Source organism: Salvia hispanica, chromosome 2, assembly GCF_023119035.1.
Source record: "Salvia hispanica cultivar TCC Black 2014 chromosome 2, UniMelb_Shisp_WGS_1.0, whole genome shotgun sequence".
NCBI lineage: Eukaryota > Viridiplantae > Streptophyta > Magnoliopsida > Lamiales > Lamiaceae > Salvia > Salvia hispanica.
In genome coordinates, this window is record NC_062966.1 from 13458737 (window position 1) to 13476853 (window position 18117).

At 33.1% G+C, this 18117-nt stretch overlaps 1 protein-coding gene and 1 non-coding gene across 4 annotated transcripts; one reads left to right on the top strand and one right to left on the bottom strand.

Annotated features, from left to right (window-relative positions):
• The first annotated feature begins 5000 nt into the window (after window positions 1-5000).
• Window positions 5001-5072, top strand: TRNAE-UUC. Its single transcript has one exon. It is a non-coding gene; the product is annotated as a tRNA-Glu (tRNA).
• A 5658-nt stretch (window positions 5073-10730) lies between these two features.
• Window positions 10731-12199, bottom strand: LOC125207723 (heat stress transcription factor A-7a-like). Of its 3 annotated transcripts, none has more exons than XM_048107188.1 (3): window positions 12022-12199; window positions 11629-11906; window positions 10731-11463 (listed from the first exon to the last, which is right to left on the bottom strand). In XM_048107188.1, exons 2-3 carry the CDS (start codon window positions 11899-11901, stop codon window positions 10825-10827), a joined length of 912 nt encoding a protein of 303 aa, XP_047963145.1. In that variant the 5' UTR covers window positions 11902-11906; window positions 12022-12199; the 3' UTR covers window positions 10731-10824. The 3 variants fall into 3 exon arrangements, with proteins under 3 accessions (XP_047963145.1, XP_047963147.1, XP_047963146.1); XM_048107190.1 differs by having other exon boundaries at window positions 12017-12199; XM_048107189.1 differs by lacking the exon at window positions 12022-12199 and having other exon boundaries at window positions 11629-12004.
• Window positions 12200-18117: the final 5918 nt, after the last annotated feature.

The window sequence follows — 18117 nt, forward strand, 5'->3', positions numbered from 1 at the left end:
GCATGAAGTTTCCATTTTGTATTAGGGGAAAGTTAGAAGGAGAATGGATGGATATATATAGATAGTGAGAAACAAAAGAGGGGGTTTTTTCACTAAAAATTAAATTTGTTAATATAGTGGTGGCGTGTTTTATTAGTAGTCAAAAGCAAAGGGTCGAATAATTTAGACAAAGTTGAATATTGTCACGCCCACGCCACCACAACATGCGCCCTAAATAAAGCCTGTCAATACTTAATTCCATTTCATATTTTTCTAGTTTTATTAGGGCCTAGTTTCATTTTTTTATATATTAAAATGTGGTTTATATTATGCATTTATGCATGCGCCTAAATAAACCTTATGTATCAATTATCATGCATGCATTTTGAAATAAAACAAAAAATCATGCATGTTTGACTTTTACTAATTTCAGTATGACCTCCATTTGGAAATAGTTTTGAAGTAATCCTAGAGATTTTATTTTATTTGCATTCGGTGTGTATTATGTGATACTACAAAACTAATAAATAATCTAAATTGTTTTTATTAAAATAGGGCATTAATTATCCTCCCTAACACCATCCTTAGCTCTCTCTCCCTCTTCCCATCCTGGGCCATATATAGTTACGTGGGGCATTCGAGTTTTACTTATGTTGAAATGTAATCAATTTGACAATAAAGAAAAAGAAAGAATCACAATACTATGTGCTATATGTATATTTTTATATTCAGGTCGGTGGGGTGGAACCCTAACAACTAGTGATTTATGAAAGTAAAAGTTAATCTTCGTCATAATTTAAAGTTTCATCCATCTCCTAAAAGTTTTTTCAATTCTTTTTGCCAATTTGTGTAGTGCCCTCAATTTGGATGGTCTGGCCTGAGTGACAAAACAATTAGTTTTAATTAACTAGTAAGATAGTACTCCCTCCGTTCCATAGTGATGGATGAGTTTTTTTTTCGGCACGGATATTAAGAAAAATTGTGTTAGGTGAGTTAATTAAAGGGAAAATAAAGTGAAAAATGAAAAAAAGGTAGAGAGGTGAAGAAAAGAAAAAGTAAGAGAGAGTAAAGTAGGCATGGAAAAATATATTGACTTTTATTAAAAATGAAATGACTCTATTACTATGGAACGAATAAAAATGATAAAATAACTAGTACTCCAAAAATAATAAAGGAAAATAGTCGGTAATAGTACAAAATTTGTAATTTTACTTTGCAAGTACCAACTCAATCATGTCCTTTCAATCTTTTCTGCAAATTTGATCTTTCAACAAGTGTACTTTTTCTTTAATCTTCTCACACTTGACTTTATAATTTTATAATAATAATTTTAACGATTTCTCACCTTAATAATTGCTGAACTAAATGAAACCCTGGTTTAGCTGATAGTCTTATACTCCACCTTCTTAACCTTGATTTTTGAATCTTTTTGCTAAGTACATTAGCAAGAGAGCTTTCTCCGGAGCCCATCTCAGAACCTATTTCCATTTTTTCTGCCATGTCAGCAGGCCCATCCCAGAGTCTATCTCTCTACAATAGAGAACTCATCCCAGAACCCATCCCAGAGCCTATCTTCTTCAATCATATCATGTTGGAGTGCATGATTTGCTCTCGCCAACGTCGGAATCCGAATCCGAATTGTGGGTGAAATTAAACATTTCTAGTGAGAAATAGTGAGAAAAATTGTTAAGTAAAGGATGTGGGTGTGTGAAATGAAGAGGATTGAGGTATTTATATAGGAGAAGAAAATTAAAAAATTAATTAAAAAAAGAAAAAAGAAAATCGGCTCCGCCATCGCCCCGAGCCTCCGCAATGGAGGCCTATCGCCGGCCGATGCGGAGCCGATAGGTGCATCGGCTTGGCCGATTTATCGGCGGAACGGCGAAGGCGAAGGGGAAGGGAGATCGGCTCCCTCCCCACTATGGTGACCGGTGATGGCTGATTGGGGGGCCAATCTATTGGCTCTGGGAATGGGCCCCCATTGTGAATGCCCTAAAAGATTTATTAGGCTCGTTTATTTATGAACAACAACAACATCCTACCTAAATATGCTTTCTCAAGACACTTTATACTACTTTCTAAAAACAATAATCTACATAGATCATTTTTTTTAACAAGACGAAAATTGAAACAAACTCATAGAGCTCAACCACCCCACCCCACACATCTAAGACTAAAATGCACAAATGATGCAAGCTGGTAACAAGATCTGTACCATGGATACCTTCACCAGTTTCCTAATAAGTGTTTATCCCGCAGCCCAATGAAGACAACAACTTCTTTTCAAACATGGAATGCCATTTGTCAGATTCTTGCTATTTCCCACATCCAATGTTGTCCAAAAAGCAATTCTTTAAAGACATCACTATGAATATAGTAACATACTCAACTCCAATCTATAAAGCCAAATATAAATCATATACAAACAGACATGCAACATCCAACTATTTCTATTTAACCAATACTTGCTGTCATGACATTGACCCTTTCTCTCTCTCATCCTTTTTTTGTATATTTTTAATTTGATTCCTTTGGTTAGGTCCAGGCATAATGGATCCAATTGGTGTATGCAGAGTCATTTGTATCAAGAAAGTGGAAAACCCTTCATATTCTCATAAAAAGTTCCCACACATAATGGCCTGAAGAAGACTTTCACCAACAATTATGGGGTTTGTCCTAATTATCATGTCCATAACTATGATTAGAAAAAGCATTATAACTGTGATTATTCTAAACTAATCATCCCATTTCGTGCCTAATGGTTGTGGGAGGCTTGGGAAGGAAGTATATAAGTGATGTGTAATAATTGAAACTATGATGGTTTAATTATTTTACTTGCTGGGGTGTCACAGTTGGTATGTTAACCAATCTTATTATGACAACTTAGACTATCTTCGACATTTATACAAAACTCAAACTCATTTTGGTGTAAATGTCATATTCAATTCTGATTTTAGTCCAACCATTTACACTAACTCAAATTTAAAAGAATATTATCTATATTAGACCTTCTTTACTCACAAAATTTCAAAAAGTGATTTAGGTTTGTTCTAGTGTAAACCTAATATTTTACTCAACGACCGAAAATAGGATTGCTTTTGAAGTAGCATTGAAGCTACTTGTCTACTCCATTTTAGGCTTTACTGTAACATTGAAGATGGTCTTATCTTAGTGATCAGTATTGTGGGCTCGCATTCGTTGGATTGGTAAAGAACTTGCCTTGCAACGCCTTACTAATCTATCTCACATTTGGTGTGTTTCTTGTTCTTTGTATAAGGGATGAAAATTTTTGTAAATCTTGAACTATGTTGTTTACATGCTCGCAAATGGTTCATGTGTCTTTCTTCAGCTTTTGACCTTCTAGGACGAAAATGCCCCCCAACTCCTAAAGAGTATTAAGACTTCATGTAATAGCTTGATTATTGAATTTATTATTTATATTTCTGTCAAAGTACCTAATATGGCACTGTACTAAATAAAAATATCTTTTTGTTCTATTTTCGGAGAGTTAACACAAGCTGCCCAAATACTTGCCAGCTCATTTATTTAACTTTAGATAGATAGAAAAAATAGAATTAAATTTTGACGATATTGGAGATATTGATGGAGTTTAAGTTTTAATATTATCTCTAGATCAAGTTTTAAGATTGATTAGAGTTTGTCATTATATATGTTAGACATAAGGATTTGTTAAATTTATTATTCTATCTGGATTGGATTGTAATATAATCAATTATGACTTATGAGTTCTACTAAAATTTGCTTACCGTCAATGATACTTATTTATGGGTGTTTTTATGGGCAAAATTTGGACTCATTTACAATTACAAGTTATGGGCTTTGAAGAAAGTATAGTCAAAATATTGATTTGGGCTTGGGCTTTAAATTTAAGTTCAAGTTGACTCGATATCACATAAATTGGATCAAATCAATGCATACTTGGTGATTGAATTATAAACATTTTCTCTAATTGGGTATTCAAACACTGTAATATGAATCAGAAAGTGGTTATCAAAATTTATACTCTTCAATTCAATCGGGTCTTTATTTTAACTTTGTATTATGACTATGTTATTATTCATATTACAATGTTTACTAAACTATGACACGTGTATCAAATTGGTCACTAAATTTTAATTTGCTTATCCTAAATTCGTAATCCACATATAAGTATAGACTGCATTTCTCTAACCGGGTCTCCAAACTAATTAAAGTTTATTTCATTCCACATATAAGTCTATAACTATATTCACTATTCACCTCAATTATAGTTTAATTGACACATTTATATAAGTATCTAACCAAACCAATTATGGTTTAAAGATTCCTCTAACAAACACTTAATTCTCAAGGACTTATTATACATAAACTCAAGCTATAATATGTCTCAAAGCTCAAAGATCTACTCGCAGAAGAAGAACGTCAAAATTGAAAACTAGTGTTTGCATTTCTTAATTAAAATAAATAAGTACGGAGTATAAATTTTCACTACAAGGCGGGTCAGGATATGGACTTAAATTCATAGTATTTCATAGTTACATTTATAATTCTGGATTTAAACTTGTTACATACGATGCGATCTAATACATGGAGCCTTGTGAAGAGGGTCACATTCGACATTTTCAGCGAAATTCCAATAAAAGGATTTAATAGATTAAATGTTTCATTTGTGATTAAAATAATTTGTCAATCACTTTCCTTCACTATAAATGTTTAATTGTAAAATTATGAATGTGCCTTCTAGATATCACACATTTCATTTATTTTGAAGCACGTGCAACTAGGGCCAAGATGTTCACTATTGAAACTACCTTTTTCAGGATTGCCTATTTAATTTGAGATATATTTTTATTAGAAATCTTATGGAGTATGATAATTGTTCTTTAGGAAAACACAAATAGTGGAAAAGTAGCATAGAACGAAAATAACATCGAAAGTTTGGATATTACCAAACCATAAAACCTTGACAAAAAAAAAGAGTTAGTAGTCATTAGGAATAACATGTAACAAGCTTGTAACAATCCGTTGTCGTCCAGCGGTTAGGATATCTGGCTTTCACCCAGGAGACCCGGGTTCGATTCCCGGCAACGGAAATTTTGTTCCCTCGATGTTTTTAGATTATTTTCTTAGTATTTTTTATTTTTTATTTACACATGCACAAATATATTCCCGCATATTTATTTAACTAGTTTTAATACGTGAGACATAATTTTATTTAAATTCAAGAAAATACTTCCATATACATAAATAGGGTCTTATTCTAATGCTTATAGCACTCTAATCCAAAATCAAGACTAAATCTCCACCCTTGGATTTTAAAATGAGTGGATGAGATTAAAGCTCACAAATCTCAATAAATAGTAGACAAAATATCAACAAAAGGGTAATATCGTCATTATGTTATCATATGATAATTTTCGTGGGTGTTTTTTTATATCAACATTGTGTATTACAAATATCAACAATATGATATAAGAATATCAACATTAGTACAAGAAAATATCAACACATATTTATTGAGCTTTTTACATGGTTTTATTGAGATTTTTTGATATATTTGTTGATAAAAATCTGGTTATCAACATTTACGAAAACTAAAATAAAAAATATCAAATTTCATCATCCGAACGTCGTCGGAACATATGCAATTGAGATCTCGTTGGAATCCTTATTAAATTATCTTTAATTTGATATATTTTTTGCGAAAAAAATAATTTAAATTGAGAGAGTTACGTAAATTTAAAGATTTGAGATGATTTTGAGGAGAGAGAAAGTAGTTAGTTATAATTACTACATATAGGATTTGACATTACTACCCTTTTAATTTAATTAATAATTATTTAAATTTAAAATATATTACATTTGACATTATATTAACCATAAGATCTTCTAATCTAATGGTTGAAAATTGGTCTCAATTTGGGATTGGTAATTAGTTAGCAATTGATTACCTCCCTACATAAATATATTCCCACATAATTCATTTTAGTTTTATTGTTTATATAATAAAAATGAGTTAAAGTAAGATTTATAATAACAAGTGTACGCTATGATTGCTTTAAATATTAGCTAGCCATTTGGATAAACACATAAATACATATATTACTACGGAGTACTAACTTTTTAAGGAATAGCTAGGCATTATATTTCCACTTATAGACTAACATTTTTTAATCATGTTATACTACTAACCTTTTAAAGGAATAGCTAGGTATTATCTCTTCTAGACTAATTTTTTGAACTAAATTAGCAATTTTGGTCTGTAAAATTGACATTGTCATTGATTAGTTGATGATTCAAAATGGTCACCAACATAATGGTGACCCAAAGAATGTTGGTATGGGGAAGGAGTTAATCGTGATCAACATGGTAATGACAAATAAAAATGTTTAGAATGTAATATAAACCTATATTTTGAATATTAAAAATAATAAAAAAATTTAATGATATATTTCATATCCTGAAATACATATTTGAGAAACATATAAGCACAATTGAAATGCATACAAGATTACAAGAATGATATAAGAAAATTTAAAATTTTATTTTATTTAATTAAATTGTAATAGGCATATTCAATACTTAGTATTTTAGTAAAACACATCCTCGCATTGCACACGTCCTCTTTCCCCCTCTCTCGTGCTAAATCACATTTGCCAAAAAGAAAAGAACAAAATGAAAAAATATTCAATGGACCTTCCACATTAAAGTGGCATTATGAGGTGGTGTACTCAACCATTAAATTTTTGACAAATGGAACCATAATATGTAATGAATATTGCAAAATAATTCAAGCAAACCTGAAGACAAATAGGGCTTACAATTTTCTTCCTTAAGAAAATATTCAGTGGACCTTCCACACCAAAGTGGCATTATGAGGTGGTGTACCCCAACCATTAAATTTTTGACAAATGGAATAAATGATTAGACATGCCAACTAATGAAGGTATTTTTAGAAGATATTTATTAAACCACTTTTATAGAATATTGCATAATCTTGATGCTTAAAATATGAAAATTTTCAATATTTTTTCTTCCTATATATAAATATATTGACACACTTATATAGTTATAATTTAATTTTTATTTTCATATAAATAACCTATTTAATGCATTAAAATCTTAAAAAAAAATTATTAAACCACTTTTATGGAATATTGTATGATCGTAAAATATAAAAATTGCTAGTAATATTTTTTCCTCCTATATATAAATATAGTTACATACTTAAATAGGTATAATTTAATTTTTATTTTCATATTAAGTTACTAAGTACATGTAACTCTTTAAATGCACTAAAAATAGAAAAAATTAAATTATAATCATACTTTTTGTTTGTGTGTATTTTTAGTTACATATATCCTTTTATATATAAATATATAAGAAAAAGAAAATTATAACCATAAAATTTAAATATTACTAACAAAGTGTTGTACTATGTGATTATATTTATTTTTTATTGTTGCCAAATGATGAATACATATAAAATATTAATATATTATATATATAAGTATGCAGTGTATATCCATAGGGAAAAAAATATTGATAATTTCAATATTAAAAATTACTATGTATTATTATATAAAAGTGATTTAATGCATATTTTTTATAAAGTAATTTTATGAATATCTTCTAAAATTAACTCTATTAGTTGGCATATCTAGTTGGGTGTGAGGTATTTATTTTTTATTTGTCAAAGATTAATTAATTGGGCACACCGGACTCTTTCCAACCAAGACGACTCTTTTTCCAATTCAAAATCTTTTTTAGGAGTATATGATTCTTATTTTCAAATATGTGATCTTTTATCCAACTCATATTGTTACTTTGGTATGAAATATCCATCGAATATTTTCTCGAAACGGAGGGATCTTCATTTATTTGTTTAAATAAAAGTAGTACTTTTCAAAGTGACGCATTCTCAACAAATCTTAGGCCACAATCATAATTTGAGAGCAATAGAACAATCGCTGGCCGCCAAAATATTATCACCGACAATGTCTTAGTTTTAAAAAAAATCAAATCAAATGCCAATTTTAGAAAATATCAAACCGACCAAGTTCCTAGGTTTATTTTTTGTCGTTGTCCTCCACCCACTTTTATTTATTATCAATGAAAATAGCTAAGATATATATACCTGAAATTAAATAATATTCACTAGTTTCGTTGATTTTATTTCATGGAATCACGAGCAAGGAAAAAAATCTAGAGCTCTATCAACTCTTCATCAAGATGAAATGGAACAACGTCGGCTTTATTTAATTTATTTTTTAATTTGAATATTTTTTTATTATTGTGGTATGCAGTTCCCAGATAAAAGATACTCCTATACACCAAGCAAGATAAGAGAGTACTAAAACACATTATAAGGTTCATTTATTCGTGCTTTTTTATTTTATTTAATTTTCTAAAAGGTCATTGAAATCATTCGCAAAAATAGTTCAATGTAATTTCTATACTTCAGTTTGATCATTCAGTTAAATAGGTGAATCTTTGAGTTTGAATCCCTCGTATCACGACCTCACGCTTTTTATGTCGTTTGAAACATCACCAGATATATCGATATCGTTACTTTATACATAGATGTGACAATTGAAAAAAGTTGTACAAATAAAATAAATATTCTTTCTTCAAATGTTACCAAATTTCATGATTTACATAATTATTATCTTTATAGTTTTTGTATATATTTATATATTATACGTATAGGAATTCCTTGATAATTAAAAATATGGATGTTAATTTTATTGTTAGCATTTAATCTGATTAGCCTTATGAGCTAAACCAAAACCTGAATTATGGGGATCATCGTTCAAATCTTTTAATCTGATTATCTCATAATTCAAGTAAATATATGTTGGTTTCGTGATTTACAAGAGATAAAACCGAACGTAATACAACCCAAAAGAAGGAATACAGAAGAAGAAGTGAAAGGATATTACAAAACAAATTCGAAACTGTAAACCGTAAAAGAATTAACCGAGTCGAGGAGGCCTCTTTCCGCAAGACGAGATACGCCCCGGTAGTGCTTTTCGGATTGACGTTTCGTCCCCAAAGATAAAACGGCTACATCTCTAGTGAAGCAGCACCGCTATCAACAGAGCTCCGACGAACTAGATGGAGGAGAGGGCAGAGCTTTCGACAGAAAAACAATGCAGAGAGAGAGAAGAGAGTGTATGATGCGGATTCTAGGTTCTGGTGTATAGAATGCTAGAATGACTAGCCTATTTATAGGCTCAATCCATTGTAGGGGTCAACGCAGCCTTGATGGCTGTCATCAATGCTAGACCGTAACGGCCGTCGGTTACGAGGTGTTACAAGCCGTTACAAGCTCAGAGCTAGAGAGGTTGAATCTAGACGCTTCTAGATTCGATCATGACGTGGACTATCACGTGTCAGCCATGTTGGCTTCTCGCGTCATAGCACCAAGCCCACGACCAGGCCCAAAGAACAGCCCAAAGACCAATTGCCAAGATCCTAGTCCAAGTAGGCCCAAAGAACAGCCCAAAGAACAGCCCAAAGAACAATTGCCAAGATCCAAGGACAAGGACAAGGACACGGGCCGTGCCCGGGCACGAGCACAGGCGCGCGGCTCGCGGCGAGGCGGGCGGCGCGCGTGTGCGCGCGCGTGTGGGCTCTTACAACCTATTTTAGTCCACTATAATTATTACATGTAATAATCCTTCTTGTTAAATACTAGTTTAATAAGGTTGTAACTTTCAATGTGTGATAATTAACTCTCTTAATTATTACCCTAGCTTCTCTCATAGCTCATTTAAGTTTGTAATTTTGCACAACTTTAATCCATTATTTCTCACTCACCGGGAATCGGATTTGAGAAAATGAATATATCACGATCATCTACTCCGACGTAGATCGACACTATATCATTTAATTTCACAAAATTAAATGTTTCGTTAAAATTATAATTGGTCAAAGTTCATTGACCGGCATAGATTTCAACCGTATATATTTTTCATAAATAAATCAAACTTCAAGTACATATTTTCCCATTCACTCAAAAATGTAAGCTTCCCTGGCCTCTTGGTGTATAAAGGGAAATAATTATGTTTTTAAATAATGAAAACAACCCCAAGCACCTAAGTCTAGATTTTATTAATACTACTCATTCCATTTAAAAAAATTAGTGTCATTTGTGATGACACAAGTTTTAATAAAAAATTGGTAAAATAAAGAGAGAAGTGAAATAAAGTAGGAGAGGAAATAGAAAAAGTTAGAGAAGGAAAATAACAAAAATATTGACAAAATAACAAAAAAACTTTCTATTTTTGAAATGAGACTATTTTTTATAAATATTCCAAAAATAGCAATATGAGACTATTTTTCGTGGAGGTAGAGCATGAAACAAGCGTTACCAAAAAAAGAACAAACATTAGTACCACTGGCGGACACAAATAATGATGGGGGAGGGCTTAAGCCCTTCCCCAATTTTATTTTTTTTTACTTTTTTAGTTATAAAATCTTATAATTTTATTAATAATTTGTGTGAATTAATGTGTAAAAGCTCCTACCAAATTAGAAAAGTATAAGAAAATTATTATACCATATAAAATTTGAATATATAGCCCCTACCCTAACAAATTTCTGCGTCCGCCACTGATTAGTACTATTGTATTAATAGAACATGCAACAGAGATAACAACATCAACAACCGTAATAGTTATAACAATAAATCTGAAGAATCAAATTAACCACAAAATCTGTTTTCAAATCGCTCAATTCCCTCGATGATTATAACTAACCAAAATCTCACTAGAGAATTTCATCCAAATTATTTAAACCTAATGAGCCTCATCACTACAATTAAACACATTCCTATGCATCTCATCCATCTTCATCCCTCTTTTCCTCCTCATCAAATCCCTGATTAAACAAATCCTCCCAAAATCCCTCGTCCAGCTCCCTATCATAACTCGCGAGCTTCTCGAAATCCGAACCCTCGCCATTGCTCGCCAGTTTCGCCTTCCCCAAACGCTGCATTTGCAGGGCAAGCGCCTGGAGCTCGGACATCTCAAATTCGACCTTAACATCTTTATTCAGCCCTTTGTCACTTCGACTCGTCCCCATCCCTGCATTATCCTCAATAAGCCTCGACCGCTTGTTGGAGACGTCCTGGTCCAGATCCTTCCTCTTGTCCCTCTGCTGCACCAACTGATTCATAAAATCAGGATTCTGCATAGCCTTGGACAAGAATCTCATCATCTGCTGCTGCTTCTTCTCTGTTCCTTGCAATCTCTGCTCCATCTGCTGAATGTACAACCTGTTGCTCTGCTGCTGCTGCCTCAGCTTCACCACCTCCATCGTCAGCACGTGCTTGTCTCGCCTCAGCCGGTCAGCCTCGCCGTCTTGCTCGACCGGCGCCTCTGCCTTTTTCCTCCTAATGTTCTTCAAGAGATGCCTTTGGCCCCTCAAAAACTCATCATTTGCGAACTCCCATTTCTCGGAATCGATCTTCTTGAACCCCTGCACAAACATTGTATCAAATTCCACTCCTTTGAATGGAATTTCACTAATCAATTTGGATAAAATTAAATAACAATAATCAAGTATATATGCAAATGAATTACTCCTAATATAATTACCTTTGCCTCTTTTCCATATGAATTACTCCTAATATAATGGACTTACATATGTGTTGAGCTGTCTGACGAAGCTAGAGAAGTTGTTGTGCTTGAAGTAGGCAGGCAAGAGCAGAGATGCGAATGCGTTAGGATCCCAAACAACAAAGCTGTGGCCGCCTCTGCTCCAAGAAACGATGTTTGCGGTGGAGGAGTCGTCAACCATGTCGAAGGTCTTGGTCAGAAACGGCGGCGGCCCGGCTTCATGCAGCCCCTCCATCGGCTGTGGAGGCGCTGGATCAGATGACTCTAACTCCTCCTTCACTCGGAATCTTGAGTTCATCAATACTAGCAAGATTTTGCCAAAATTACAAAAAAAAATTAAGAAATTAATTTTACTAGTTTGAGTAGTACTACTATATATGTTGTTGTTCAATATTTGCAGAGAAGATTAGTACATTACTTGTATATATAATTTCCGACAGTATTTGAGAAATGAGGGAGGAGCTTTCTTCTTTGGGAAGTAGTTTGGATTGATAGGATGGTTGGGTTGGGGTTGGACAAATGCCAGTTATAGCAGACGAATATTGGGTTGTGTTTAAAAATAGAAATGAAGTATTAGGTGATTTATTTATTTGAAGAAGCTTTATATTTTATTCTTAGAAACTTCTCGAGTTCTGAAAGATTCAGGTTTGCAGCAATTAAATTATTGTAGAGAAGGAGTATTTATTTATTGTTTGGTTGTTTTGTCGTTGCATTCTTGTTTGGGCCCTTGGCATTGGTCGGTATATCAATGGAATTTTTTGGGAGAAGAGGGCATATTGCTTCCCGCGTGTCGATTAAGCATTTCCCGTTGTATAAATGTCGCATATCAAACTGAATAAGAGCATTCTCGTCCGTGTTCTTACCGTCCGTGTTCTTAAATAAAAGCATGGAGGTAGGCCCGAACCCACTTTTACTACTTGTCCTTAGCTAAGAGCACAACACCCACATCCATGCTCTTTCGCGTGGACAAACTCAAGGGTCCCACCATTCGATTATTCAATTTAAATACTTCAATTACTAAAAACATTTCTACAATATAAAAATACATTAAAATATAAAAATTACATAATTAAAAGCCTAAAAACTTAAAATTACATAATTAAAATCCTAAAAACTTAAAATACATAATTAAAATTTGATGTGAAAAGTGGATGATGAATGTGTGTATTTATAGATGATTTTGGGATAAAAAAAAATCAAAAAAATTCAAAAAAAACGTCCATAAACGGCTCTATTTTTGGGAATCCAAAAATATATATTTTTTAAAATTTTTGGTATTTTTTCGAATTTTTTTTTTGGAAAAAAAAAGTCAATTTTGCCAACGACTAAGCCGTTGGCCAATCACATGGTGCCACGTAGGGCTGCTCAGCGGTACAGATGGACGGCGTAAATTAGTGGACGAGCTTGTCCTTGCCAGCGACACGGACGGACGGCGTTCCACTAACCGCCGCTGATGCTCTAAACTTCATAGTAGTACTACTACTTTTTATTCTTTTCGGATGTCTATAAATCAAATAGTAGTAACTAATGATTTAAGCTGATGATTAAAAAAATTAAATAAAATGAGAAGCTAAACATCGTTTTTTGATAATTCTGAAAAGAACAATTTTTATATTAAAACTGAATACTTATAGAATTATGGAGAGAGTACAATTTTATAGAGTAAATTGGAGTATGTGTAACATTCATGTTTGATAAGTTAGTAATACCAAGATAGGGAATTATATAGGGACATTTTTAATTGTTTGATATCATAGTTAAGCTTAACTCAAAGTCCAATATAAGACCAGGGCCCTATCTAATCTTACCAAAATTATAACATTAACCTTGTTTATGTATCTCACCAATTTGTCAAGTTAAGCCATGTTATTTAATATACAATACAAATTTAGATAATTTCTTTTCTATCAAACAACAACGAAAAAAAATTATATCTTTGCATATCTTGACATGAAGCCCGTATTTCTTATCTTGTTTTACATATCTTTTCATATCCTATCTTTTTTATCAAACGAGTCGTGGTATCACTGGAACATGACTATAGGATAAATGTGATGATAATCGTGATATGATTGACATAAAATATTTCTTTAATGAAGTAGTAGTAGTATGATATTAATGGGACATTTATCTGAATTGGAATGGAGAATATTTGGATTATGGGAAAGGTGAGTTGGTCAAATTTACTTTTATTTATTACTAATAATAATTGGTAAAAAAGTTTGAACTGGCGGACAGTCACAATTACTTTTGTGAGTAATAATTAATTAGAAAATGGTTAAAGGATTTTAATTTTCAAATAAATTTTATTAATATGTAATTAGATTTCTTTAAATTATAGTTCAAATATAATAATTAAATTAAGTTTAGTTAAAAATATGTATACTAATTAATTAAAAAGAAAATGGACGCCGCTGAGTCTCGATTGAAGATTAGGGATCCAGTAGAATCGAACCATTTCGCCGTTAACATATGATGTAGTACTTGCTATTTTATTTATGGTATATAGGAGTACTATTTTACTACTCCATTTTGGATGGCATTGGATGGATTATTTAGAGATGAAAAAATTTGAGGGCAAGTATAGTGGCACATAAAGACGGAGGTGACAATGACTCCAAAAAATTGGCCTTAATTAAAATACTGAATTCTGATTGGCTGTTGTGGTCCATTTTAAATTGGCTGTACGCCACTAGAATAATGTATTGATTTTACGGCTCAAAAACAGTTTCCGCCTCTTCTAAGGGATTGTTTGATACTACCACTAATATTTACCAAATTCATATTTGACAAAATTTACAATTTTATTCATTTCTTCCACTAAGTAAATATCGAGAATGTACTTTATATGTAGATTTATGGTGTTCAAAACTATATATTTTAACAGCAAAACCTCATATGATAGTAAAAATATTAGAGTATGATTAAAAATGTCTCATGAGACTCCGAGAAAAAATCAAGGAAACATGTCATCATCAGTTGCACATCAAAGAATCGTGCATTATTACAACAAGATTTTTTTTTTCAATTTTTTGTTATTTTCTATTTATAATTAGTTTGAATTTTTGTTATTTTCAACTGAGTGGGAATAATTTAATCTCATTCAGTGGAATCATGCACTTTGTAAGTTTATTTTTGACAGAATAACTTAAGACTCCTTAGGTACTATGTTGAATGATACTATAATGGAATATTTATTTCTTTCATTTTGGTTCGACTCAGATGAGTGAGAGTGAGTGACCACATTTCACTAACTGATCTGGCTGAATTGCCTTTACTACACACTGAGTTCGTCAAATCCGAGCACTTTATTTAATTTGCCTATTCTTATCTCTTTTTCCAATGTAAAACTTGTCAAACTTGATAAAAGTACTTTTGATGAAAATATAGATAAAAATGAGAGAATACTAAAACAAATCCACAATTCCAAAAAGAAACCGGGATATCTACCAACTCTGCGCCAGCTAACCAAATTTTATAAATAAAAATAGTTCTAAATTTTAAAGTTTACATAAACACAGTTTCCACAATTTTAGAAAACAAAAAGTGGTTTAACCACCAATAATATCTTCTTATATCCCTTTCTACCCTTATACTAATATGCGCGTACTATTAGAATTTCGATCTAAGCTCTTAGATTAATTGATCCAAAAATTTATATTAGCCAAAAAATGAAATCTAAATCCAACCAAAAAATTCGAAATAAGTTCTACTCTACTAATTTTCAATTTGAATTGAATTTCGAGCATTTTGCTCATTCCTTAAAGAATATCTAATGATCAATCACCATTATTATTGCCCTTTCCCAATTTAAAAAGTGATACCAGACGACAAATAAAATAAATCGTACGTTGTCTAGTTGCCCATAGCCCATAAATAGAAAATGCCAAAATAGTACAAATTCGTTATAATGTTGTATGTGCATCAAATTTTACGATTTAGACCGTTTATACACGCCCCCTATGATTTGCCAAAGCTCTTGTAGATACTTTTAAAAAAAAATAAAAATTTTATACTACTATATTTCAAAGTTCCAACTAATTAGAAAAATTAATGATTTTTCTTGTCATTTTTAGTGGTTTTCCAAGTTTATCTCATTAACAGAGCCAAAAAAAACATCAAATTTGATGTACTACTGTACTAGTTTCGATCAGGGATCGATTTAATTGAATTATGGAGTATGTAAAAGTGTACTAATTTGATTATTTTGTGATTTGTTAGAATTGGTTGTATTTTATATTAGGATTATCATATACTCCCCCAATCTTATTTAAGTCGGGAGAATTCTTCTTTTGTTCTAGGCTGTTAATTGCATTCCATTTTAATGAAGAAGAATAGAATTGTTCTCAGTTAGAGAGTGACGCATAATGCTTATGCGTCACTCCCTAACTGGGAACAATTCTATTCTTCTTGCTTATGCGTCACTGTAAATGAAACGCATAACTAATATGCACTTTAAGGGGTGATGCATAATTATTATGCGTGTTTAGGTGACGCATAACGATTATGCGTCTTTATTGAGTGACGCAAAACCATTATGCGTTGCCTAATGACGCATAACCATTATGTGTCTTTGTGTGAATTTTAAACGGGCAGAAGCCAGCAGCAAACTCACTTCCAGTTCGCAAGAAGGCAGCGGCGAATTCAGGCGTTCCTGCGGCGAAATACTCTCCTTTTCCGGTGGATTTCAACCATTTTGCAAAGCAGGGCGGATACACACAGACACAGAAACAAAGCAGGGCGGTTTGTTAATGACATCTCTGATCCACCAAGCGACGCTACCTTTGGGTGATGGGCTGCATGATCATACGTCCAAAGGGCACGTATACATGCCCCGATCTTGTTAGGGGGACTTATTATACCGGACACCACAGGGTGCAAGGTCCCCTTTATGTGGTTAAATGCCTTTGACGATCCGAACCAAGTGGCTAATATCAGTTGGGGAAGTGCTGCTTTGGCGTTTTTGTATCATTATTTATGCGAGGCTTCTGTAGGCAGGTAGAAAAGGGATTTGGGTGGACCTATGGTTCTTTTGCAGCTATGGGCGTGGGAAAGAATGCCCACATTGAGGCCATCCTTTATGATATCGCCTACGCACACGCCGTATACCCCGTGTGGAGCCAAGTAATGTATTTTTTACATTAACTCACTTATCTATTTTCCTTTGGTAATGTTTGACATTAATTTTATGTATAGGTGGCACGGAGTTACTGAAATAGGAAATGCTCCCCGATATTCAGTTGCTTACTATCGTGATCAATTATCATTGATTCGTCTCGACCAGGTGACATTTATTTTTGTTGTCTTAGTTAATGAATTTACTATACTATGAAAGTAATATGGTTTTTATATTATATGTTTGTTTTTTGTATATAAAAATGTATTCAGTTTTAAGTTTGTATAGATTGGTTGTAATTTTTTGGTATTATCTAGGCTGAGATTTTGGGGTATGACATTTGCCCTTTCCCGAACATGACCCCGACCCCCGGGTTCTGAGGCCCAAGAAAGGTTGGGGGCCCCTTTCGTGCGACGAACCATCCGATGTGATGGAGATCCCATGTCCCCAACGGCGAGATGGGGGCCCTTCCCGATACGCCCCCCGATTTTCATTGTGGGGAGTCCGGGTTTTCCCGGGTAGGTGGACAGGTATACACCCGGGTATAGGTTGCCGCGGCCGAAAAGCCCCAAAACCCTGGAAAAGGATCGGAAAATTTGGAGCCCCGAGTCCGAGGGATCCCCCTGGTTGGTCCCCCTACCTGTGGTCCGAAGATGGGGGGTTAAGCCACTACTCGAAAATGGGTCACGATTATCATGTGATTCATTTTTTTCCCTGCTTTTTTGGGATGCTTTTTAGAGCAGGGCCGTGATTCTTTTTTCCCCAAAATTCCCAAATTTATGGCCCCCTGTGGGAAAAAAAAGAGGGGGGGGAAAAGGGGGCCCGACAAAAGAAAAAGGGGGGAAGAAGAGGGCGGGGATGGGGATGGAGTAGTAATACCCTCGACCACCCATCGGGGGAATCCCAACCAACCGTGAAGAGTTCATCAAGTAAGTTTAAGGGTTTGCAAAAGGGTATTTGGGAAGGGATTTTCAAAAGGGAAGAAAAAGGGAAAGCTCCAACAAAATTCCCCCTTGGGAAATAGGTGTTTGATAGGGGTTGGCTTCATTTTACCTTTCGGGTGAACTTATATGTTTTAATGTTTTTTGGGAACTTATGTTTATTTTGGGGTTGGTATTGTTTATATTAAAAAGGGGTTTTTGGTCACATAATTAAGATAAATTTTTGCTTTTTTTTTTTAAAAATTGACAATACAAAGTATCGATTGTCAAATACTCATTTCCCGGTTAAAAAAAGGGCAACAATATTAATTTGACATAATAACCGTAAAACAAAAGTCAATTAAATCATAATAATTTCAAAATATCTACCAAAAAAATGTTGATAAATAAACATAGTAATTGCCCAATAAGATCCATCACAATTTCGCCAAAAACAAACATCAACAATTTTAAAACC

Bases quoted from the DNA above. Each gene is read 5' to 3' on its own strand.
- LOC125207723 (XM_048107188.1), bottom strand. From the start codon at position 11,901: ATGAACTCAAGATTCCGAGTGAAGGAGGAGTTAGAGTCATCTGATCCA. The intron at 11,464-11,628 runs GTAAGTCCATTA...ATGTTTGTGCAG, and splicing joins TCAGACAGCTCAACACATAT to GGGTTCAAGAAGATCGATTC.